The 26322-nt window shown below is 39.9% G+C and overlaps 1 protein-coding gene across 1 annotated transcript; it reads left to right on the top strand.

The window, feature by feature from the left end:
• Positions 1-18584: 18584 nt before the first annotated feature.
• On the top strand, positions 18585-19514 carry LOC118582500 (olfactory receptor 4X2-like). Its single transcript, XM_036185426.1, has one exon. It carries the CDS (start codon positions 18585-18587, stop codon positions 19512-19514), a length of 930 nt encoding a protein of 309 aa, XP_036041319.1.
• The last annotated feature ends 6808 nt before the right edge of the window (positions 19515-26322 follow it).

Here is a 26322-nt window from a genome sequence, read left to right as displayed (position 1 = left end):
CCTTTAATATTAGTATACTGTGGTATGTGAAAGGGTCTTGGCATCCAATGGCAAAAATTGCAATGACACCTTCCCTGATTCTCCACATGTATTCCCTAGGCTGACCTTATTGAATCATCAGCCTGTTCCTCCCCCTCTACATCTGTACTCTTTCCAGGTAACTTTACATAACAAGTCATACACAGCAGGAACTGAGCTACACAATGAACAAAGACATCAAGGTGATGCCAATAGAATTTATCATTTGGAAGGGGATTGGGTCAGATATGAGGATACCAGGAAGCAGGGCAGAATTTTTTTTTTTTAGGAGTTACCTTAATTGAACTATAACTATTAAAGTGGTTTTAATATATTATCTTGCAATGAAAAGATATCAGCTTTATAAACTCCATGAGACTGCTCCTAATCCCTGTTTGGATTTGTTATTGGAGTGATTGATATGCATTCTATTTGAATAATTAGCTTTTGCATATTTCAAATCCTTTTTATATCCATTACTTCTCGGAATCTTCAAAGCAACTCTATGATGTTAATGAAATAGTAATTAATTGTTCTGAATGTATAGTTTAGAAATTTAAATGCCATTTAGATGAGGTTTTGGTGGCAAGGAACAGAATCTGAAATAAGAGAGAAGTGAAGAAGTAAATGATTCAGGGTAGAAACATTGTCATGTCTGTCTATCACCAAGCCCTTCCATTTCCATGTTTACCTCATGTCCTGAGATGAGTGCTGGTGCTTCATTCACAATGGCAGCATTCCGTTGGCATGCAATTTATATCCCATGAAATGTAAAGACCTTAAGCATGCAATCCAATAATTATTGACAAGTACATACACTGTTTCCCTGACATCTAAGTGAAGACATGGCCGATTTTTTTGTGTCCTTTCTGTACATCACCTCCTCTTCCTCCAACAGCAGCTGCTGGCCTAACTTCTGCCACCAAGTGTTAGTGTAGAGTCTTGCTGTGTTCACAGAAATGCTAGCATGGTGGGCACCCTCTTTGTATTGGGCTTCTTTCACTGATTTTAATGTTCTGAAACTCACTTGTACTGTGGATTACAATAATTTGTTATTTTCTTTATTGAATGGTGTGCCACTGTAGGAACACATCACAGTAAATAAAAGTTTTTTCATTGGTGGACATTGGGCATATTTCTTTTTTTTTATTAAGAAATATTTTTATTCGTTTTATATATCATTCACAGATCCCCCTCTTCCCTCCTCTCATCCCTCCAGCTTCCTCCCCCAACTCACCCCCTATTGCTCCTACAAGAAGGTAAGGCCTCCCATGGGGAGTCAGAAGAGCTTGGTACATTCAGTAGAGGCAGGTCCAAGTCCCTCCCCACTACCTATAGGCTCCAAAATGTCTCCCCATGCACCAGGGATGGATCCTCATCCTACTGCCAGAGGGCCTCTTAAACAGATCAAGTTACACAATTGTCTCACTTATGCAGAGGGCCTAGTCCAGTCCTGTGGAGGTTCCACAGGTGTTTATTGGTGAAATTATTAAGGCCACTCCACGTAGTTAAAAGGGAGGTTTATTTTGTGGGGTAACTTACAAATGAAGGGATAGGTTGTAGGGTCTGGCAAAGGTATGACACAGTCTAGCAGTGTTCTCTGGAGAACTCTGCTCGGTCTACCTCCTGCGTCCAGCATCCCAGAACCACGAGAGAGCGACTTCCTCTTGATCCTGGGTCTTCCGCTTCCTCCTCTGTCCTGCCTTGTGGGCATGAACATTACCAAATCCTCAGTGGGGGTTGGAACTTACAGGCCAATGCTGGGATGGCTATCCACTACAGGTGTTGGTCTAAATTTCATGAGTTCCCACTAGTTTGGCTTGGTTGTCTCTGTAGGTTTCCCCATTATGATCTTGATGGCCCTTGCTCATAGATTCCCTCTTCTTTCTCTTTGACTGGACTTCTGGTGTTTGGCTATGGATCGCTGCATCTATTTTCATAAGTTACTGGAGAAAGGTTCTATGATGACAGTTAGGGTATATTTCTAATGCTTAAGACAAAGAAGGGTTGAGAAACTCCAGGTGTCCATGTCAGGATGCATAAACTAGGCATTATGGGTGAGGGGACTGTATGGAGGAAGATATCAGGTCTAGGAGCCAGAACATCTAGATTTGTATCCAGAGATCATGCCTGAGTTAGTAGATACTGTAAATCAAATCTGTGAGACATTAAAGTGATTGCTGCCAAATCTGGTGACCTGAGTTTGATCCCCAGCTTCCACATGGGTGGGAGGGGAGAACCAGCACCTGCAAATTGTTCTCTGACTTCCACTCCTGCAGCATGGCATACATGTACTTTTTCCCCCAAATAAATATATAGTTACTTTTACAAAAGCTTTGAGAAGTGCTTTTAAATTCCTATTTTTGTAAGAAAAACATATGCTTCTTCACCATTTTCATTACTCAACTAGATACCCAGATTTCCCACCTGTCCTCCTCCAGGTCTGGCTTGGTGAGTACCTCTTACCACACACACCATCTTTGTTTTTCCACAATCAGCCAGATCTGGCATGGATCCCATAGCAAGTGCTCCAGCCTAGTCTGGCCATCCAGGTCTGTGAAGAAGCCAAGGTCTAGGCTTCCATCAGGACTTACTCTACTTGCAACCACACATATGTACCTTCTGTGCTATTCCCACAACCCCACTTAGTACCTAGACTTCACATATCCCTCACCAAGGTCTGACCTGGTGAATATTCCTGCCATCTTCATGCACACCTTTTCCATTTACGCCATACATACTTTTCCCACAAATTGCTAGATTTAACCTGGGTCTTATAAGTAATGCACCAGCTTAGTCTGACTTTCCTCTCCCTGCATGGCAAAGGAACTCTAGGCTTGGGCCAAGATCCTCACTACATATTACCCAAACCACAGGACTCTCCCATGTCATATTCCACCTTTCCACTAGGACAGATCTACTCCCATACTCTAGGTTGGGAACAGGAAACATGTCTAATATAGCAGCTCAGTCCCTTCTATCCCCCAGACATCATTCCACTCAAGCCATTTTCAATTTCTAGACCTAACCCACACCCACAAATTCTCTTTCTCCAACATGCTCTGTTTAAACAGGCAAAAACAAACCTAAGAACTAACAAAGGAAGTCCACATGTCAGAGCTCATTGCAAGAATACCAACTATGTGAAAGATCAAGCCGGTGTCTTCTCTCCAAATCTTCCCACACCTGTGGAAATGTTTGCCAATAAGAATTAAATAGATGAACTGTAGGACATAGAATTTAAAAGAGTAGTCATAGACTTCATTGAAGAATTCAAGGAGTTTAAAGATGACACTAAAAAAACCCCCAAAACAAAACAAAACAAAAACAACAACAACCCCCAAAATGAATTTAAGAACAAAAGTCTTAAGAAGCGCAAATGCCTGGTGATGCATAAGAAAACATAAAAATAAAGTCAACAGAAACTGAAGAAAATCCAGGACTTGAGAATGGACTTCAGTATGGAGATAGACACACTGAAGAGGACTCAAGCTAAAATGAAGATGGATGTGGAAACCCAATTACTCAACTAGAAAAACACAAAGAAAAGCCTTGCAAGTAGAAAGAATCAAGCAGAACACCAAAAACCAGGACTTGAAGGTAAAGTTGATGTTCTAGACGAAATAAGAAAAAATGGGAAAAACAAAGGAAACCACAGGAAACAATACACAGGAAAAATGAGACTCCATGAAAAAAACCAGACCTTTTAATTATAGGCATAGATGAGGGAGAAAGATCCCAAGTCAATGGTTTTCAACAAGCTCATAGGAGAAAACTTCCCCAAACTAAGGAGAGACATACCCACACAAATACAAGAAGCACACAGACCATCAAATAGACAAGACCAGAAAAGGAAATCACCACAGCGTATCACAGATAAAACAGTGAGCATACATAACAAAGAAAGTGCATTGAAAGTGACAAGAAAAAAAACTCAGACATATAAAGGAAAACTCATCAGAATAACATCTGAATTCTCAAAGGAACATTTGAAAGCCAACAGAGTCTGGACAAATGCATTCTAACTCCTAATAGACTATGATGGCCAGCCTGAACTAATATATCCATCAAAAACTATCCTCAGTAATTGAAGGAGAGGGAAAAACTTTCCACAACACAAACAGCCTAAAACATTTATATCAAACAAACCAAATCTCAAGAAAAGAGATTAATGAGCATAGCTGAGAAACTGGAAAAAATACAAAGCTATAATTATTAAAACAAAAAATACCACTGAGGACACAAACAGCTCCAAGAATCAACAGCAGGGTAACTACAACTGACACACTTAAATAATAGCTTAAAATATTACCTTGGTCAGTGTTCTTTTGCTGTAAAGAGACACCATAGCCAAGGCAATTCTTACCTCTTACAAAAGACAGCCTTTAATTTGAGAGACCGCTTAAAGTTTTGGGGAGTAGTCCATGGTCATGGCAGGAAGCAGACAAATAACACAGAGACAGTAGCTGAGAGATTTACATCCTGAGCTTCAGGCAGCAGACAGAGAGAAGGAGAATAGAGGAGAGGAAAGGAAAGGAGAGGAGAGGAGAGAGAGAGAGAGAGAGAGAGAGAGAGAGAGAGAGAGAGAGAGAGAGAGACTGAGTATGGTATTGGCTTTTAAAATCTCAAAGCCCATCCCAGTGACACACTTCCTCCAGTAAGGCTGCACCTCCTAATCCTTCTCAAACAGTTCTACTCATTGGTGACTAAACATTCAAATATATGAGCCTATGGGCAGTTCTCATTTAAACATGACAAATATCAAAGACTTCAATTCTCTAATCAAAAGACAGACTGACTGAATGGATCAAGAAACAAAATCCATTAACCTGTTGCTTACAAGAAATGTACCTTTGTTTTAAGGATAGACACAACTCTAGAGTAAAAGGGTAGACAAAAGTACTCTGATCAAATGGGACCAGAAAGCAAGCAGATTTTGCTACTCCAGAATCTGACAAAATATACTTCAAACTAAAACCAATCAGAAGAGATAAAGGAATCTTTATTCTAATCAAGAGAACAGTTAACTAAGAAAACATTAGTATCCTAAACACATGTGCACCAAACTTTGGGGCTTCCAATTCTATAAGTATTCCACTACTGGATTAAAGACACAGACTGACATCAATCCACCAAGAGAAAGTGATTTCAATATTCCAATTTCTCTAAAAAAGGGAGACTCTGGACAAAAAAATAAATAGAAAAATATCAGAATTAATTAATTGATATCATAAATTAAATGGACTGAACAGATATCTATATGATATTACACCCTAGCAACAAAGAATATACATTCCACTTAGCCACACACAAAAGCTTTTCTAAAATAGACCACACCTGGGACACAAAAAAATTTTAGTTATTCAAAAAGATTTAAATCACAATAAAACTTAAAATTGACAGCAAAAGCAACCTTTAGTAAATATGCAAAGTCATAGAAATTAAACAACTTTTTATTGAATAATGGGTGGGTCAAAGAAGAAATCAAGAAAGAAAGAAAAACTTCCTGGAAGAAAATCAATATAAAAAAACAAAACAACAAAACTCTAGGACACATTGAAAACAGTCCTATGAAAGAAATGTATTAGCTCTCAGTGTCTACATTAAAAACACAAACACAATTTGGAAAAACAAACCAAATATAAACCCAGTTGGCATCACTAAATCAATGAAACAGAAATGAAAACAATTCAAAAAGAATCAGTAAATCTAAGATCTGGTTCTTTGAGAAGATAAACAAGATTAAGAGACTCTTGGCCCAACTACTGCTCCCCCCCCCCCCCCCGGCAAAAAAAAAGAAAGACCGAGGGGACCTAAATTATAGAATAAGAAATGAACAAGGAAGCATTACATATACAGGCCAGTATTTCTGATGAATACAGGCTAAAAAAAATCAATAAAATATTTGCAAACAGAATACAGACTACATAAAAAAGAGGATACCCCTTAAATTCAGGGATGGTTCATCATATACAAATCTATAAATGAAATAAACCATGTAAATGGACTTCAGATATCACATGATTATCTTAATAGAATGCAGAAAGGGTTTTGACAAAATCCAACACTCCTTCATGATTAAAGTCCTAGGGAATGGAGGGCTAGAGGGCACGTGCCTCAACACAATAAAAGCTATATATGAAAACCCCACAGCCAACATCATTCTAAATGGAGAAAAGGCTTGAACTATCCACTGAAGTAAGTAAGTAAGGAGACAGGAATGTCCACTATCCCCACTCCTCAATGTTGTGCTTCAAATAATAGCTAGAACAATAAGGCAAGAGAAGGAAATTAAAGGGATACAAATGGGAAAAGAAGTCAACTATCCCTATAGAAGAAGATATGCTAGTATATATCAGAGATCCCAAAAATTCTATTGTAAAATTCTAGAAATGATGAACAAATTCAGCAATGTGTCAGGACAAAGAATTAACTCATAAAAATCAATAGGTTTTCTATACACTACCAACTGACATACAGAGAAGGATATCACAACACACTCCCATTCACATAGCAACCAAGAATAAACCTAAATAAGGAAGTGAAGGAACTCTATAATGAAAACTTATACCTGTGAAGAAAGAGATAGGGAAAGACAATAGAAAATTAAGACATTCAATGCTAATGGAGTGGTAAAATCAATACTGTGAAAATAACCATCCTACTAAAAGCTGTTTACAGAATAAAATGCAATCCCAATCAAAATCCCCATCTCACTTTTCACAGAAACAGAATAAACTATTCTAAAACTCATATGCAACCACAAAAGAACTTGGATAGGCAAAACAATCATGAGCAAAAAGAACAATGTTGGAGAGATTATCATTTCATATCTTAAGATTATATTAAAAATCTATAGTAATAAAAACAACATAGTACTGGCAGAAAAGTAGACATGCAAACAAATGGAACAAAATAGAAGACTGGAACATGAGTACATGTAAGTTCAGCCACCCAACATTTCACCAAGATGCCCAAATAACAAGCCTCTATTACAATAATTCTGTATACAAATAGACCTACATAGTTTTTATTTTATTTTATTTTTTTAATTATATTTGTGTTTTAATTTTACACATCACCCATGGGTTCCCCTGTCCTCCCCCCTCCTGCCACTGCCCCCACTTCCCCCCATTCCCTCTCCTCCAGTCCCATCTCCTCCAGGGACAAGACTCCCCTGGGGATTCATTTAAACTTGGTGGATTCAGTACAGGCAGGTCCTGTCACCTCCTACCAGGCTGAGCAAAGTGTCCCTGTGTAAGCCCCAGGTTCCAAACAGCCAGCTAATGCACTAAGGACAGGTCCAAGTCCCACAGCCTGGATGCCTCCCAAACAGTTCAAGCTATTCAATTGTCTTACTTATCCAAAGGGCCTGATCCAGCTGGGGGCTCCACAGCCGTTGGTTCATAACTCATGTGTTTCCATTCATATGGCTATTTGTCCCTGTGCTTTTTCCAATCTTGGTCTCAACAATTTATGCTCTTACAGTCCCTCCTCTTTCTTGACAGTTGGACTTCTGGAGCTCCACCTGGGGCCTGGCTGAGGATCTCTGCACCCACTTCCATCAGTTATTGGATGAGAGTTCCAGCACGACTGTTAGGGTGTTTGGCCATCTGATCACCAGACTAGGTCAGATCAAGCTTTCTCTCGACCATTGCCAGCAGTCTACAGAGGATGTATCATTGTGGATTTCTGGGGACCTCCACAGCATTCTTCCCATTCCTGTTCTCATGTGGTCATCATTTATCATGGTCTGTTATTCCTGTTCTCCCATTCTGTTCTTGATCCAGCTGAGATCTCCTGCTCCCCTAAGCTTTCTTTCCCTCAAATCTTGCCCTTCATTACTCCCACTGTCGTTCAGGTTGTTCATGTAGATCACATCCATTTCTCTGGCATTGGGTGATCCCTGTGTCTTTCCTAGGATCCTGTTTTCTAGGTAGCCTCCCTGGAATTTTGTAGCAGTCTAGACATCTTTGTTTTACATCTAGTATCCTCCTATGAGTGAGTACATACCATGTTTGTCCTTCTGAGTCTGAGTTACCTCACTCAGGATGATTTTTTCTAGATCCATCCATTTGCCTGCAAACCTCATGATGTCATTGTTTTTCTCTGCTGAGTAGTACTCCATTGTGTATATGTACCATATTTTCTTTATCCATTCTTCAGTTGAAGGGCATCTAGGCTGTTTCCAGGTTCTGGCTATTACAAACAATGCTGATATGAAAATAGCTGAGCAAATGCCCTTGTGGTATGATTGAGCATTCCTTGGGTATATGCCCAAGAGTGCTACAGTTGGGTCTTGGGGGAGATTGATTCCCAATTTTCTAAGGAAGCGCCATATTGATTTCCAAATTGGCTGTACAAGCTTGCATTCCCACCAGCAGTGGAGGAGAGTTCCCCTTGCTCCACATCCTCTCCAGCATAAGCTGTCTTCTGTGTTTTTGATCTTAGCCATCTAACAGGTGTAAGGTGGTATCTCAGAATTGTTTTGATTTGCATTTCCCGGACAATTAGGGATGTTGAGCAATTCCTTAAATGTCTTTCAGCCATTTGAACTTCCTCTGTTGAAAATTCTCTGTTTAGTTCCATAGCCCATTTCTTCATTGGACTGCGGTAATTTTGATGTCTAATTTCTTGAATTCTTTATATATTCTGGATATCAGCCCTCTGTCAGATGTGGGGTTGGTGAAGACCTTTTCCCATTCTGTAGGCTGTCAATTTGTCTTGTTGACCATGTCCTTTGCTGTACAAAAGCTTCTCAGTTTCAACAGGTCCCATTGATTGATTGTTTCTCTCAGTGTCTGTGCTACTGGTGTTATATTTAGAAAGTGATCTCTGGTACCAGTGCATTCAAGACTACTTCCTACTTACTCTTCTATCAGGTTCAGAGTAACTGGATTTATGTTGAGGTCTTTGATCCACTTGGACTTAAGTTTTGTGCATGACAGATCTATTTGCAGCCTTCTACATGTTGACATCCAGTTATGCCAGCACCATTTGTTGAAGATGCTTTCTTTTTTCCATTGTACATTTTTGGCTTCTTTGTCAAAAATTATATGTTCATAGGTGTTCAGGTTAATGTCAGGGTCTTCAATTTGATTCCATTGGCCCACATGTCAGTTTCTATGCCAGTACCAAGCTGTTTTTATTACAGGAGCTCTATAGTTCAGCTTGAGGTTGGGGATCATGATGCCTCCAGAGGTTGTTTTATTGTACAGGATTCTTGTGGCTATCCTGGGTTTTTTGTTTTTCCATATGAAGTTGAGTATTATTCTTTCCAGGTCTGTGAAGAATTGTGTTGGATAATTTGATGGGGATTGAGTTGAATCTGTAGATTGCTTTTGGTAAGATTGCCATTTTTACTATGTTAATCCTGCCTCTCCATGATCATGGGAGATCTTTCCATTTTCTGACATCTTCTTCAATTTCTTTTTTCAGGGACTTAAAGTTCTTGTCATATAGGTCCTTCACACACTTAGTTAGAGTAACCCCAAGGTATTTTATATCATTTGTGGCTATTGTAAAGGGTGATGTATCTCTAATTTCCTTCTCAGCCTGTTTGTCTATTGTATATAGGAGGGCTACTGATTTTTTTGAGTTGATCTTGTATCCTGCTATGTTCCTGAAGGTGTTTATAAGCTGTAACAGTTCCTTAGTTGAACTTTTGGGGTCACTCATGTATACTATCATGTAATCTGCAAATAGGGAAAGCTTGACTTCTTCCTTTCCAATTTGTATCCCCTTAATCTCCTTATATTGTCTTATAGCTCTGGCTAGAACGTCAAGTACTATATTGAATAAGTATGGGGAGAGGGGACAGCCTTGCCTTGTTCCTGATTTTAGTGGTATTGCTTTGAGTTTCTCTCCATTTAATTTGATGTTGGCTGTTGGTTTGTTATAGATAGCCTTTATTATGTTTAGGTATGTTCCCTGTATTCCTGATTGATCCAAGACCTTTATCATGAAGGGGTGTTGGATTTTGTCAAATGCCTTTTCTGCATCTAGTGAGATGATCATGTGGTTTTTTTCTTTGAGTTTGTTTATATGGTGTATTACATTGATGGACTTTCACATGTTGAACCACCCTTGCATCCCTAGGATGAAGCCTACTTGATCATGGTGAATAATTGTTTTGATGTGTTCTTGGAGTCTGTTTGCCAGTATTGTATTGAGTATTTTTGCATCAATGTTCATGAGGGGGATTGGTCTGTAATTCTCTTTCTTTCTTGCATCTTTGTTTGATTTAGGAATCAGGTTAATTGTAGCCTCATAGAAGGAGTTTGGTAATATTCCTTCTGCTTCTATTGTGTGGAACAATTTACAGAGTATTGGTATTAAGTCTTCTTTGAAGATCTGGTAGAATTCTGAAGTGAAACCATCTGGTCCTGGGCTTTTTTTGGTTGGGAGACTTTTAATGACTGATTCTATTTCCTTAGAGCTTATTGGACTCTTTACACGGTTTATCTGGTCTTGATTTAACTTAGGTATGTGGTACCTATCCAGAAAATTATCCATTTCTTTTAGATTTTCTAGTTTTGTGGAGTAGAGGTTTTTGAAGTATGACCTGATGATTCTCTGGATTTCCTCATTGTTGTTATGTCTCCCTTTTCATTTCTGATTTTGTTAATTTGGATGCTCTCTCTCTGTCTTTTGGTTACTTTGGATAAGGGCTTGTCTATCTTGTTGATCTTTTCAAAGAACCAACTCTTTGTTTCATTAATCCTTTGTAACGTTCTCTTTATTTCAATTTTATTGATTTCAGCTCTCAATTTGATAATTTCTTGGCATCTGTTCCTCCTGGGAGACTTTGCTTCTTTCCGTTCAAGGGCTTTCAAATGTGCTGTGAAGTCACTTGCATGAGATTTCTCCAGCTTCTTTATGTGGGCATTCAGTGCTATGAATTTCCCTCTTAGCACTGCTTTCATAGTGTCCCATAAGTTTGGGTATGTGGTGTATTCATTTTCATTGCTTGCTAAGAAGTCTTTAATTTCTTTCTTTATTTCTTCCTTAACCCATTGGTGATTCAGTTGAGCATTATTCATTTTCCATGAAATTGTAGCATATCTGTAGTTTTTTCTGTTGTTGAAATCTAACTTTAACCCATGGTGGTCCAATAGAACACAGGAGGTTATTCCAATTGTATTGTATCTGTTGAGATTTGCTTTGTGGCCAAGTTTGTGGTCGATTTTAGGGAAGGTTCCATGGGGTGCTGAGAAGAAGGTTCATTCTTTTTTGTTCGGGTGGAATGTTCTGTAGATATCGATTAAGTCCATTTGAGTCATAACATCACTTAAGTCTATTATTTCTCTGTTAAGTTTCAATTTGGCCGATCTGTCCAGAGGTGAAAGTGGGGTGTTGAAGTCTCCCACCATTAATGTGTGAGGTTTTATATATGATTTAAGCTTTAGTAATGTTTCTTTTACATATGTGGGTGCCCTTGTGTTTGGGGCATAAATGTTCAGAATTGAGACTTCATCTTGGTGGATCTTTCCTGTGATGAGTATGTAATGTCCTTCATTATCTCTTTTGATTGATTTTAGTTTGAATTCTATTTTGCTGGATATTAGGATGGCTACACCAGCTTAAGACCATTTGATTGGAAAGTCTTTTCCCAGCGTTTTATTCTTAGGAGGTATCTATCTTTGAATTTGAAGTGTATTTCTTGTATGCAGCAGAAAGATGGGTCCTCTTTTCATATCCATTCTGTTAGTCTGTGTCTTTTTATAGGTGAATTAAGTCCATTGATAATAAGGGATATTAATGACCAGTGATTGTTCGTTCCTCTTATTATTTTTGTTTTTTGGTGGTAGTGTGTGTGTACTTCTCTTCTTTGGGGTTTACTGCTGTGATGTTATCTATTGCCTGTGTTTTCATGGGTGTATCTGCATTCCTTAGGTTGGAATTTTTCTTCTAGTGCTTTCTGTAGGGCTGGGTTTGTGGATAAGTATTGTTTAAATCTGGTTTTGTCTTGGAAGGTCTTATTCACTCCATCTATGATGATTGAAGGTTTTGCTGGGTATATTAGTCTAGGCTGGCATCCATGGTCTCTTAGTGTCTGCATTATATCTGTCCAGGTCCTTCTGGCTTTCAAAGTCTCCATTGAGAAATCAGGTGTTATTCTGATGGGTTTGCCTTTATAAGTCACTTGGCCTTTTTCCTTTGCTCTCCTAAATATTCTTTCTATATTCTGTACATTTAGTTGTTTAATTATTATGTGGCAAGGGGACTTTTTTGGGGGTCTAGTCTGTTTGGTGTTCTATAGGCTTCTTGTATCTTCATAGGCATTTCGTTCTTTAAGTTGGGAAAATTTTCTTCTATGATCTTGTTAAATATATTTTCTGTGCCTTTGAGTTGGTATTCTTCTCCTTCCTCTATCCCTATTATTCATAGGTTTGATCTTTTCATGGTGTCCCAAATTTCTTGGATATTTTGGGTCATGACTTTGTTGGTTTTAGTGTTTTCTTTGACTGATGAGTCTATTTCTTCTATGTATCTTCAACACCAGAGATCCTCTCTTCCATCTCTTGCATTTTGTTGGTTATACTTGCATCTGAAGTTCCTGTTTGTTTACTCAGATTTTCTATTTCCAGCATTCCTTCTGCTAGTGTCTTCTTCATTTGTTCTATTTCCCTCTTCAGGTCTTGGACTCTTTCCCTTGTCTGTTTCGTTCCTTTTTCATGATTTTCTTTCAGGGACTTATTGTTTTCTTCTGCTTTAATTGTCCTTTCCTCTAGTTTTTTTTTTTTTATTGCATTCTTCCCATTTTTTGTTTGTCTGTTGCTCCACTTTATTTTTGATTTCTTCTATATAAGGCTCTAGCCTCTTCGTGATGTTACTTATAAGGTTGTTTTCTTCTTCTTCTTCCATTCCGTGATGTTCAGGTCTAGCTGTTGGATGAGGGCTAGGTTCTGGCGATGCTGTATTGCTCTTTATTTTGTTGTATGTACTTCTGCCTTGACGTCTGCCCATCTCCTCTTGGGGTTTGTTCTTGGTCTTATCAGTGTACTTGGTCCAGACAGAGCTGACAGATTTAGGGAACCTCTCTCTGGTCCAGATGGAAACTCTGGTCCAGATGGGAGCTCTGGTCCAGATGAGAGTGCTGGCCGGATACAAGCTGGGGGCCTGGACTCTGAGTTCTCCCTGGGGTCTCCTTATCTTGTCCAGATGGGAGCTCCTCTTGTCCTAATGGGAGTCCCGGGACAGGATGGAAGCTCTGGTCCAGATGGGAACTCTGGGGCAGGATGGAATGCTGGAAGCTGGCCTCTAAGTCTCAGGAAGTGGTTGGCGTCTCCAGCAGATGTGTTTGAGGGCAAGGTTTTTAGGTTGTAATGTCCACTGGAGTGTCTCTCTGGTCCAGATGGGAGTTCCAGGGCAGATCGGAGCTAGGGGCTGGTCTCTGTGTCTCACGAAGTGTCTGGGGTCTTGGGCAAATGGGTGTAGGGGCAGGGTGTGGAGATTGCAGGGTCTGCCTGCAGTCTTGGAATAGAGGAGCCTTCCAGAAGGGCCTGACGAATGGCCGGAAACTGGGGCCAAGTTGGGCAGGTCCTCATGGGATGGCTGGTGTCCAGGGTTGGGACCCAGAGGTGCTTGCCTCTCTGACTACCACCCCAGGCACTCACCTCTGGTCCAGATGGGAGTTCTGGGGCAGGATGGAAGCTGGGGGCTGATTTCTAAGTCCGACCTATATAGTTTTTATGAACTTTTTTCTTTTTTTATTGAAGATAGGGTTTTTTTTTTTTTTTGTTTGTTTTTTTTTTTTGGTTTTTTGAGACAGGTTTTCTCGTGTAGTTTTGGTGCCTGTCCTAGATCTCGCTCTGTAGTCTAGGCTGGCCTCAAACTCACAGAGATCTGCCTGGCTCTGCCTCCTGAGTGCTGGGATTAAAAGCGGGCGCCACCACTGCCTGGTGAATATACTTTTTAAAAAAAATAATACATAGTGATTACATTTTCCTCTCTCCCAACTCCGCCCATTCATTCCCACTTGCCTTATCCTCCAGATAAACACCCTTTCTATTGTTAGAAAGTGAACAGGCATCTAAGGAATAATAATATAATAAATAAGATAAAACATAACAATAATTTAAGATAGAACTAAACAAACTAATAGGAGAAAAAGAGCCAAAGAAAAACTTATCTCTGTTGACATTGTTCCTTTCAAGACTCTAAAGACCACTTAACAACCACCCCCCAACTCTCCCCACCCCACCCCCATCCCCCTGAAATACTAGACATGAGAAGCTCTCCTTTTGAGTTGTTGGCTAGGGTTTTCCAAAAGACTCTCAAAACATACAGTATGCTGCCACTTCCCTTGGTTGCTCCCCAGAGGTGAAAGGTAAGTCCCTATTGCTAAAGACTCCATACCCTTCAGATATAGGACCCAGAGACCCCTGAGCTGATCTGAATTCTCCCTTCCTGAAGACTAGTTTTTATGATACCAGAAGGCACCATGCATGCTTCTAAGGGAGTAAAGCAACCAACAGTCCTATCCAGCTAGGATGGCAATGAACCACATCAATGACAAGCATGGCATAATAACCCTAAGAGTGCAGTAGCAGTGTGTATAACTTGTTGGTAGCCAACAGTTCTCTAATTGGACTTAAGACATTTTTAAAAATATTTATATCATGTTACTATTTCAATTAATGGTATAATTTTCTCATTGATTCACATTTATATCAGCCCTTGGAACAGATTTACAGTTTTTTTTTTTTCATTTTTCTTTATTAAGAAATTTTCTACTCACTCTACATACCATCCACAGATCCCACCTCCTCCCTCCTCCCACCCCTCAGCTCTCCCTTCCAAGCCACTCCATATCCCCACATCTCCCAAATCAAGGTCTCCCATGGGGAATCAGCAGAGCCAGCCACACTGAGCCTAGGCAGGTCCAAGCCCCTCCCACTGCATCAAGGCTATGCAAGGAGTCACACCACAGGGGACTTAAGACTTGATCAACAAGAGGGAGCCCATTCCTGGACCGGATACCTAGCTAGCTACTCAGGGCTAATGAAATAATGGTACTAGAGGAGAATCTACAACCACTATTTACTAAATTAGCATAATTCCTAACAACAATCTATAAGCATTGGTCATTACACTCACAGATAAATATATCCTTGACTCATCATCAAGGATACTTCTCTTTTTAACACACAGTGACAACTAGAGAAAATCACAACCAACCAAAATGCAGAGCATGGTGCATAATCCCAATGGGCATACCTATTAAACACCTCTGCTCCTAAGGCTCAGGGAACATTGTAGAAGAGGGATCTGAAAGATTGTTAGAGCAAGAGGATCATGGTGTTTTATATGAAATTATGTCAAGTAGTAATGTCAGAAGCTACACCTATAAGGTGTTGGTGCACATTTTTTAATTCCAAAAACTCTGAAGGCAGAGGCAGGTGGATCTCTGTGAGTTGAGGCCAGCATGGTCTACATGGTAAGTTCTAGGACAATCACGACTCTGTAGAAAGACCCTGTCTCAAATAAAAACCAAAACCCGAAACCCCAACATAACCCAACCAAAAGAAAACAAAAGACCAGAAGAGATGCATCAGATTATCTGTAATTGTAGATAAAGATGGTTGTTAGCTGCCATGTGTGTGCCAGGAATCAAACCTGGGCCTGGAAGAGCAGTCAGTGCTCTTTACTATTCCTCCAGCCCTAATTATTCATGTTTGTTTGTTTTGTTTGTTTATTTATTTGTCCTTTCTTCTAAAGATAATGTTTGATTTGTGAGTTGAATATGAAAAAAGAAGTTTCAAACTTTTCCCTAAATCTTAATAGCTCTTATGGTTCTCTTATTAATAATTAGTTTAAATTTAATGAATTTTGTTTAATCTTTATTCAAGATTGAATTTTTATGTGTTGCACTGACAAAAAGGATATTTTTTTTTTGACAAATGGTTTTATAACATCTTTAAGATGTTTTATCACAGGAAACTTCAAGTACATACAGGCATGCTCATAGCAGTGTTATGAATTCCCCTGAAATCTACCAAATGACAGCTTTAATGATTATCAGTTCAGGGCAAATTAACTTTCCTCCATGCCATGATATCTTAATGGTAGGTCTGTGGCCTCTTTACTTTGGGCTATTCTTTGTTATATGGGAGTGTCTTGGGCCTTGTAAGGTGTTTCTCTGCATCCTTGACCTCTATTTTATTAATGTCATTGGTATTTTTTCTTTTCAACTAGTTTGGACAATGGGAAAGTGCTTTTAAACAGAACCAAACCTCCTCTGAGGCAAAGCCACAGAGTCTGTGTTTTGTACTATTTTGTTTGTTCAATTGTTTTTTTTTTTTGTTGTTTTTTCATCACAGACAATGAGATGTTTTTTTCAGTTTCCTGACATGTATGTTTCCTAAATCCCGGGCCACTCTTATTAGTAGTGTCATTTTATGTGATGCCACCAGATAAATTTATGATGGGTAGGTGAATTCTCACCTGTTAAGAGACCCTCTTGGTCAGCGTTCTGTGAACACTGGGTAAATTCAACTGGCTTGCATTTCCCTTTGATCTAATGCTGGTTCCTGTAGAGGCCTTTGAGGTCCTGCTTCCCATGAGGCCTTCTGTCTTATTAGGAAGGGAAGAGAGACTACAGATCTCTGGGGAGCTCCTTCCTCTCACTGGATCATGCCTTCTCCCTTGGTGTCATCAAGGCAGCCTGAACTTAAGGCTGAGCCTTCTGAATAATCAGTTTTCTATGGAACATCTGGGAGGCAAGTCTACTTTTCTTTTATTTAATAATCAGGTGGAGCTGAGTTCTAGTGTTTCTGTATCTATATTATAATCTCTGTCTCCAAGTCTAAGACTGAAAGGGGAGCAGATCTATCCTGCTACACAGGGAGGCAGGGGTAGCCCATAGTTGCCTTAGTGCTTCTCTGTTGGCTCAGCAAGAAACAGTGGGAATCCAGAGACTTCTTTGCATATGTATATTCAGAGCAGCAAAACCAGAAGAACTCTGGTGTGACTAGTTTTCTGTTCATGGGCTTCTTTCACATGTGATGACTGAGTGCACTTTGAAAGAAAAGGGAGTGGTGCCATGAGATGCATAACACTCTAGCAATGAAGTGGTGAGAAAGAAATAGTCTCTGCCTTAAGGAAGCTCACACATAGCTAGACAGATGTCTGCATAAATAATTATGATTCAGTAAGTGTTTTGATCCCAAAATGTCATGCCATAAGAAGGACCCCTGGCTGTGAGAACCTATGGCTGTGGCACAGAGAGTCTTATGATGAGAAGTTAACCTGTACCAGGAGACTGGGAGTGGAATTTATGGTCTCAATATCTGAAGCATGTGTTTTCTGCATGGTATATTTGGAACCTTAGCCTCTAAGAAGTTAAGGGGCTTCCTAGAAATCACACAATTGCCATATGCAAAAACCTGAATGTGTGAGGTCAGGGGTTCAGCTTGTGAGCAGTGCCTTCTTTCATGAATGGATTTTTGATCTTCCCTCTCACCCCTTGCTTGTACTAGTGTCCCTTTGGGCCTGTAGGGAACTAAATCATATCACCAGTCTGATCCCTGAAGGAGGGGAAGCTTTGTAATATGAGTGGAAGTCATCTGGCTCCTACTCTCAGGTGTCCTGGAGTCTTGCTGTAGGAGAGGCTCTATGGATATAATACAGTCCTCAACTACTTTGGACAAAGTCTAGCATGTACTGGAATAGTTTCAAGTCAGTTAGTGTCAGTCTGGGTGATTTCCTGAGAAGCTAGATAGCTGTCCCTAGGGAATGATGTCCCAGAGCATGAGTGCACTATGAAAGGTTGCCAGAATACTGACACTGAGGGCACAAGTTTGGAGGAAATGAGCATGCCAGCAAAGAAGAAAATTGTGCATGGCCTAAACTATGATGATGTCATCAAGTAAACAACTATATAAAGTGAGAATTTAAAGGAGAAGCAGATTGAAGATCACAGACTATGACTGTGTACAGGCTTGTGGTCTCTCTAAGGGGTGCAATGTGCCAAGAGAGGTACACCATAAACATGTCTTCTGAAGACACTAATAAGTATGTGAGAGATTGAATACCACCCCCTGTAAACCAAGGAAAGAATATGAGATAGGAGAAAGGCAAAGAAGGAAATACGTATGGAAAAGCACAATAAAGATGTTCAAAAGTACTAGGAAAGCATCTAATTTGGCTAAGGCAACACTATTCTGGATGCCCCATGTTGAATGAGTGGATTTATTGAGTTTTAATTGGTCATCCCTCATTGACTCCCCTCTCTGCAAACAAGTCTATGCTCCTCAGCCTACACATCATTGATGAATCCTCATTGACTGTAGGTGAAGTCTGAAGTCTCTAACATACCTTCTTACATCAAGGGCATTTTTTTTTCATACAGCTTTACATTTAGTCATTTTCTCCACAATTCCAGCCATACACAATGCATTAACATCTCCTCTGTCTATTTAGTAAGCTCTTTTTTCATTATTAACTCCTACTCATTTAAATATACTTAGTCCACAGGTTTCCTGCAAAAGATTTTATTTAATTTACTTATTTCATGAAGTCTTTTGTGTCATTTCAGGTCATAATACCCACCTTGCTCCCTTATGGCTAACATACACAATGTGACTGAGTTCATTTTTCTGGGACTCTCTCCCAATCAAGAGGTGCAGAGAGTTTGTTTTGTGATATTTCTGCTCTTGTACACAGCCATTGTGCTGGGGAACTTCCTCATGGTGGTCACTGTCGCAGCCAGCAGAAGTCTTGGATCCCCCATGTACTTCTTCCTCAGCTATCTCTCCTTTGTAGAGATCTGCTACTCCTCTACAACAGCCCCCAAACTCATCTGGGATCTCCTAGCCGAGAAGAAATCCATATCTGTGTGGGGCTGCATGACACAGCTCTTCTTCATGCATTTCTTTGGTGGCACTGAGATTTTCCTGCTCACAGTGATGGCCTATGACCGCTATGTGGCCATCTGTAAGCCCCTGCACTACACCAGCATCATGAACCGCCAGGTGTGTGCTGTCCTTGTGGGAACAGCTTGGGTGGGAGGCTTTGTACACTCCTTTGCCCAGATCCTTCTCATCTTCCACTTACCCTTCTGTGGCCCCAATGTCATTGACCATTATTTCTGTGACTTGCTTCCTGTGCTTAAACTTGCCTGCTCAGACACTTTCCTTATTGGTCTGCTGATTGTTGCCAATGGGGGTACACTGTCTGTGATCAGTTTTGTGGTCCTCTTAGCATCCTATGTGGTCATCTTGTTTCATCTGAGGACTCAAAGCTCTGAGGGACGGTACAAAGCCCTTTCTACCTGTGGGTCCCATGTCACTGTGGTAATATTGTTCTTTGGTCCATGTGTCTTCATCTATATGAGACCTTCTGCTACCCTGCCTGTAGACAAGATGGTAGCTGTGTTCTACACAGTGATAACTCCCCTCCTCAACCCTATCATCTACTCCCTGAGAAATGCAGAAGTTAAGAAATCCATGAAGAGTCTATGGATCAGGACAATGAAAGTCGATGAGAAGTAGAGTCTATATATTGGCTATCAGTATTGGAATGGTGCTGAGTCCAAACTGATGGGGCACTATGAGTGGAAAGAACAGCATTATTGTAACAGATGAGCATCTTCTAAAACACATGCAAATTAGTTCCTTTTATGAAAATACTCTTACATAATTAGCTATTTTAGATTGCTTTCATTCTTACCTCTAGCTACAATAGCAAATATTTGCAGCAGAATACTAGAGTATACTTATTTTGGTTTAGGTTCACCTCCTATGGTAATTTTACTATGACATGGGGCAGAAACATCTTTGTTTCACAGGGTTACTTTGAGCAATCTGCCTTATGCACGTACTCTTGATGGAAATAAACAGTTCATTTAATACAAGAGTTACTTTTTTTTGGGGCTGAGAAATAAATGAATGGATGAGCTTTCTCATTGTATCTTGACAGATGCTTGTCAATTACAAAAGGAATGTAACTTAACTACCTCTTAGACAATTGCCCAAAGTGAGCATCACTAGCAATGAGATACACCAATGGAGCACACCTCCTTATATGATGTGCTGCAGAAGCAACCAACATCATTACTGTTCTATTCTTTCCAAATCACACAACCTGAGTTTAATTTTGTAATAGGATAAAAGAAAATCAAACTGAAGAATGTTCTGCAACATTGCTGGCATTTACTGTTCAAAAGAGTGAAGAGAAAGAAAGATTGAAGAATTCTTTCCCCTTCAAACTACTCTTAAGGGTAGGCTGTATGACTAGCAATAGATGGCCAACAGAAAGTGAACTCAATGGCATCTTTGGAGGTTTCTTGTCTCATAATATTGTGCCAGGGCTTTTCTTTAAAAAAACCTTTATCTTATTTTTAATTTTAATTTTATATATATGTCTTTATGTTACAGGTCTTTCTTTTACATTTATGATAGCTTCCAGTTTAGTGTTTTTATGGGGTTCCTGAGTGTGCAAATGAGTGGGTCTCCACTTTCATATCTGTTTTATTTGTCTTTTCTTTTGTTTTGGCCTATTCCTGTGTATTAGTTTTTGTTTTATCATTATCCCTTAGAAACTGTTTGTTTTCAAATGAGAGATTGAAGAAGGGTGCATCTGGATGGGAGGGGAGGTAGGGAAGAGCTGGGAGGAGTAGAGGAAGGGGAAACCATTGTAAGGATATATTATGAGTACATATATATGTATACATATATATGAAAAAACCATTTTCTTTTTCTTTTTTTTTGTAAAAGTGAAATAAAACGTAATTTATTTAAATGATAGATAGTTGTCACTATAGCATGTGTGTGTAAGATCACATCCCTAAAACTCCTTGCTCCCATTAAAGATGTAACAGGTACCATATAATCTTGGAAACGTTTCACAGCCTGTTATTCAAATGCTCCTCAACCAGAAGACTCCTAAGTACCTCTGGAGGAATTTCCAAAGAGAGGGTGGTGTCCACACATAGTTTTTTCTTTTGTGCTCTGCAGATGATTAAAATACATGACCATTAAACATGCTCTTTGTTCTTTGGCAGACCATAATAAGATCCAGATGTTAGTAATGGCTGGCTGTGGAAAACCTGTCTAGGACTCTCCAGGAAATAACCTTGGGAGCCTTGGGGTTCCTCTGATCATCCTCCAACAAAATGCCTAAAGCTGTTTTCTTTTTAAATTGTTTATTCAGGAAGAAGGTTATTGAGTAGCAAAACTCAACTGTGTCACTGCAGACGCTGAAGTGAACATGTCACCATGATGCTATGTGTAACATTTTATCACCTGGAGAATTGTGTGTAAAACCAACTTTCTGTCAGGAGAAGGAAGTAATAATGTGTTAGGTAATCCTGCTTATATTTAGACTTGCATGAAAAGTTTTTGAGACGTGTGAAGTATATTGTTAGATTTTTGTTGCTGGACTTCTTGTGGGTATTTATACTATTATTTCCTAAAACATTATTGAAAAGTTGAAATTTTATGGTGGATCCTTCCAAGGGTCATTATCTAATCTTTTGGAAAATGAAATGACGTTTCTCTTGGACAAAAATCCAGTAATTCCATATATTCTCTGTGGTGTTAGAAAGTGTGTTGTTTTTGTTTGACTGTGAGAATGTAGTGAGAGTTCTGTCTTACACACCAGGGGATCAACAGTGAAATTCAGTTTATATGACAGCTTCCCAAGCCAAAATCTTTGTGTATTAGAAAACCTCACAAAACACTTACCACTGCCCTAAGATGTCCACAGATGTATCAAGAACTGGGAAGTTGCTGATGGAGGGTGACATTTTGCTATGTAACCCTTCCTTTGTTCTTTGGACAGAAGCATCTCGTGGAAAGCTCACAGTCTTTGTTCATTTATGTTGTCCTTTTGGTGTCCCTTTCCCTTTGAGGCCTGGACCCTCCCCCACTCTTCATGTGCTTCCATTCTTCCCTTTGCTCTCCTGCTTCCTCAGCACTCTCTCCATCTTCTCTGGTTCCCTCATCTTCTCTCTGGGCAGTCAGCCATGTCCCCAGCACCCCACTCCAGATTCCCCCTTAGGGATCCAAGCCTCAGAATGAATGCATTTTAGTTTTTCACTTATGGGTCTTTCTCATCTATTTCCAATAAAAGAAAAAAAAACAAAAGAAAATGAACAAACAAATAAAAAACAAATGTTATGTTATCACCAAAAAAAAAAAAAATTTTTTTTTCTCTTTGTGTACTGATGACAGCTGAATGTGATATATGCTCCTGGATCAGATCTTTCTAGATGAAGTAGTGGGATTGTGTAAATGTTAGTTTGCTAACTTTGAAAATGACACAGTCCATCTCAGAGAGCATCTTTGGATTTAGGAATTACACAATGAAGCATGGGTTAAAAGGACATTATGTGGAAGTTTTCAAAGATTTTAGAATATATACATTTAAAAATTGTCACAACAGGCCAGGAAAGTAACTGTGATTAATTTGCATAACTATCTGGATGGATATTAATAACAATTAAAGTTGTGGTTTATGTGGTATATATTGATAACAATAAACCACTACAGAAACATCAAAACATTAAATTTAAAATAAATCCAATAAAATATTTGGAGATATGCTGTGATAATTGGATCCTTTATTTTAAAAGCTATGAAATTAGAGGAAATACATAATAAAACACCATGATTTAATGAACTATTTTTATTTATATTAGGCATAGCTGATAAAGTTATTGAATATTTTAATAATTTAATATACATGCTGTATATATATATATCTTCTTTATGACAGAAAACATTTAGAATTGAACACAAATTACAATCTTGTGAGTAAGCATTCCTAGATGATTTAGCATAATTAAACCAGATGAACTCTTATGATATACACACTTGTATTTGCTAAAGACTTTCAAAATCAATATTTGAAATCCATATTAACAGCATTTTAAACAATTTACCTTAAACATTGAGTAATAAATCTTTTTTTTTTGTGATGTTTCTGCATACCAAACTTGCCCTTTTGCAATACAATTTCTAAGTTCTTTAAAACCATGTATAGACTAGAAAGTCCTAAAACATGGAAATTGCTAATTAAACGTACAAAATATACATGGTATTTTGGGCATAAATATGGATGATTAAGTTTGTGTAGGTCATATGTTTAGCTATTATATAATTGGTCAGTTGGAGATAGGGTAACAGCTTCTAACTCAGAGCCTTGTACATATTAGGGACAGATTTTATTTATTTTGAATTTCTTTTTTGTTGATGTACCAATGCAGATGGGGGAAATTCCACATGGTCCACAGTCCTAGATGAAGAGCTACAAGAAGTTAATGTCTGCTAAGAGTTGATTGTCTTCAGGCCCAAATTTCCATATAGGTTGTCCAATTTGAAGTGCTCAGGGTTGGACACATGCACATATGGGCCAAGTTAAATGCACTCAGTAAGTTACAAGTTACATATATGAGTGTGTGTGTGTGTGTGTATCCATATGTATATACATGTAACAATTAAATTGGAGATTAGAAATTGGGAGAGGTGGAGGTCTTAGAGGGTGAAAAAGAAGGAACAGGGGTGATATAGATTCAATGTGCTCATGTATAAAATTTTTAGAAAATATAAAGACTAATAAATAAAAAGAAACATCACTTCAATTATATTTGCTTTCAATTATAACATGCTTTTTTTTTGATGTACTTATACCCAAGGAAAAGTCTAGTACAATGAAGAAAATTAAGGTATCTATCACCTTTATTTTTGTTTTTGTTTTTTGCTGTGACATTTATTTATTTATTTATTTATTTATTTATTTACCTACAGCCCACCTTCTGTTTACCCTCCTTCCTCTCTTTCCAGTCCCTCTCCTTCATTTCCTCCTCCATGCACTTCTCCTCCATTTCTATTCAGAGGAGGGCAGGTATCCCATGGCATATCAAGTTGAAGGTTGGAGGAAGCAACCCAGTACCAGGATAAGGGTCCCAAAAGTTGGCACAAGAGTCAGACACAGTCCCTGCTCCAACTGTTAGGAGTTCCACAAGAAGACCAAGCTACACAACTGTAACATATATGCAGAGGGCCGACTTCAGTCCCATGCAGGCTCCCTGGTTGGTGATGTAGACTTGTGAGCCTCTATTAACTCAGGTTAGTTGATTCTTGTGGGTTTTTTTCTCACCCCTCTGGCTCCTACAATCCTTCCTCTTCTTCTTCAGGACTCCCTGAGGTCTCTCTAATGTTTGGCTGTGAGTGTCTGCATCTGTTCCTATCAGTTGCGGGATGAAGCCTCTCTGGTGACATTTGGACTAGGCCCCGAGCTATAAGTAATAGCAGAATATCATTAGGAATCATTTCATTGATTTTTTTTTTTTTTTGCCAGTCATGTTTGGTTCTATCCTAGGTCTCTAGGCTATCCAGCCTCTGGGTCCTGGCCCTGCAGGCAGTGTCAGGGGTGGGCTCCCTCTCTTGGTATGGGTCTCAAGCTGGACCAGTCATTGGTTGGTCACTCCCACAATTTCTGTACCACCTTTACCCGGCACATCTTGTAGGCAGAACAGTTTGTAGGTTGAAGGTTATGCGGCTGGGTTGGTGTCCCAATCCCTCCACTGGAAGCCTTGCCTGGTTACAGGAGATGGCCAGTTCAGGCTCCATATCTCCCATTGCTAGAAGTCTCAGCGAGGGTAATCCTTGAGATATCCCCCAATTCCAGTTGTGTGGGAGCCCGTTTTCAGGTTCCTCATGGCTTTACCCAGCAGGTCCACATAGAGGATGATTAGGGCCATGGGCCTGAGTGCAGATGTCTGAAATGGTCTGCACTTGGCTGTGCTGGAGGGGGATGCTGCTCCATCCCCTTGGTGTTTCTATAAATACCCTGGGGCAGAGATAGTCAGGGCCCGTTGGAATAGGTTCCAGGCCCTCTCGAGGCTATCCTTTATTTTCTGTCTGTTTATCTCCTCAATCTAAATCCTTCTAATATTTCCTGCTGCTCACACTCAAGAAAGCTCTGGGGAACTGTGGGGTTGGTGGGTAAATGCCCAGCACAGTTGTCTCTCCCAGTACTCTTTCCATCCTCCCCTAACTTCAGCCTTCCTATTCCTGTTCCCCCCTCCACCCATGATGTCTGTTATATTTCTCCTTTCCAGGGAGATTCATATGTCCCCCACTGAGCTCTCCTTGTTACCTAGCTTCTCTGGGACTATGAAAGGTAGCATGGTTATCCTTTACTTTACAGCTAATGTCTACTTATAAGTGAGTACGCATCATGCTTGTCTTTCTGAGTCTGGGTTACCTCACTCAGGATGATTTTTTTTTTTTTTAGTTCCATCCATTTGCCTGGAAATTTCACAATGTCATTGTTTTTAATAGTAGAGTAATACTCCATTATGTAAATATACCACATTTTCTTTATCCATTCTTTGGTTGAGGGACATCTAGGTTGCTTCCAGTTTCTGGCTACCAATAAAGCTGATATGAACATAGTTGATTAAGTGTCCTTGTGGTATGATGGAGCATCCTTTGAGTATATGCCCAGGAATTGTATGGCTGGGTCTTGAGGGAGATGGATTCCCAGTTTTCTGAGAAAACGCCATATTGATTTCCAAAGTGGCTGCAGATGTTTGCTCTTCCACCAGCAATGGCGGAGTGTTCCCCTTGGTACACATTGTCTCCAGCATGCACTGTCCTTGTGTTTTTAATCTTTTTTTCATTTTTATTTATTATTTTTTCTACTCACTCCACATACTATCCACAGATCCCCCCTCCTCTCTCCTCCCACCCCTCAGCCCTCTCTCCCAAGCCACCCTGCATCCTCACATCCCCCAAATCAAGGTCTCTCATGGGGAGTCAGCAGGGCCCAGCACACTGAGCCTAGGTGGGTCCAAGCCCCTTCCCATTGCACCAAGGCTGTGTAAGGTGTCACACCTCAGGCACCAGATTCCAGAAGCCTGCCCATAGACCAGGGATAGATCCCAATCCCCCTGCCTGGGTGCCCTCCAAACAGTTCCAGCCAAACAACCATCTTCCGTATCTAGAGGGCCTAGTCCAGTCCCACGGGGCTCCACAGCTACCAATCCACAGCTCATGGGCTTCCACTAGTGTGGCTGGTCATCTCTGCATGTCCTCCCATCATGATCTCGACGTCCCTTGCCTGCAGTATCTCTGCTCTCTCTCATCAGTTGGATTCCTGGAGCTCCACCTGGTGTGTGGCCATGGATCTCTGTATCTGCCTCCATCTGTCACTGGACAAAGGCTCTATGATGACAGTTAGGTTATTTGCTAGGCTGGTCACCAGAGTAGACTGGTCCAGGCACCCTCTGGACCACTGCCAGCAGACCAAGGTGGGGTCAACCTTGTGGATTCCTGAGAGCCTCCCCAGCAC

The sequence above is a fragment of the Onychomys torridus genome, chromosome 4 (genome assembly GCF_903995425.1).
Source record: "Onychomys torridus chromosome 4, mOncTor1.1, whole genome shotgun sequence".
In the NCBI taxonomy this organism is placed as follows: Eukaryota; Metazoa; Chordata; class Mammalia; order Rodentia; family Cricetidae; genus Onychomys; species Onychomys torridus.
Note: the sequence above shows the minus strand (reverse complement) of the source record. Positions and strands in the feature narration are given on the sequence as shown.

What these genes read in the sequence shown, in the direction of transcription:
- LOC118582500 (XM_036185426.1), top strand. Translation starts at nt 18,585, where the DNA reads ATGGCTAACATACACAATGTGACTGAGTTCATTTTTCTGGGACTCTCT.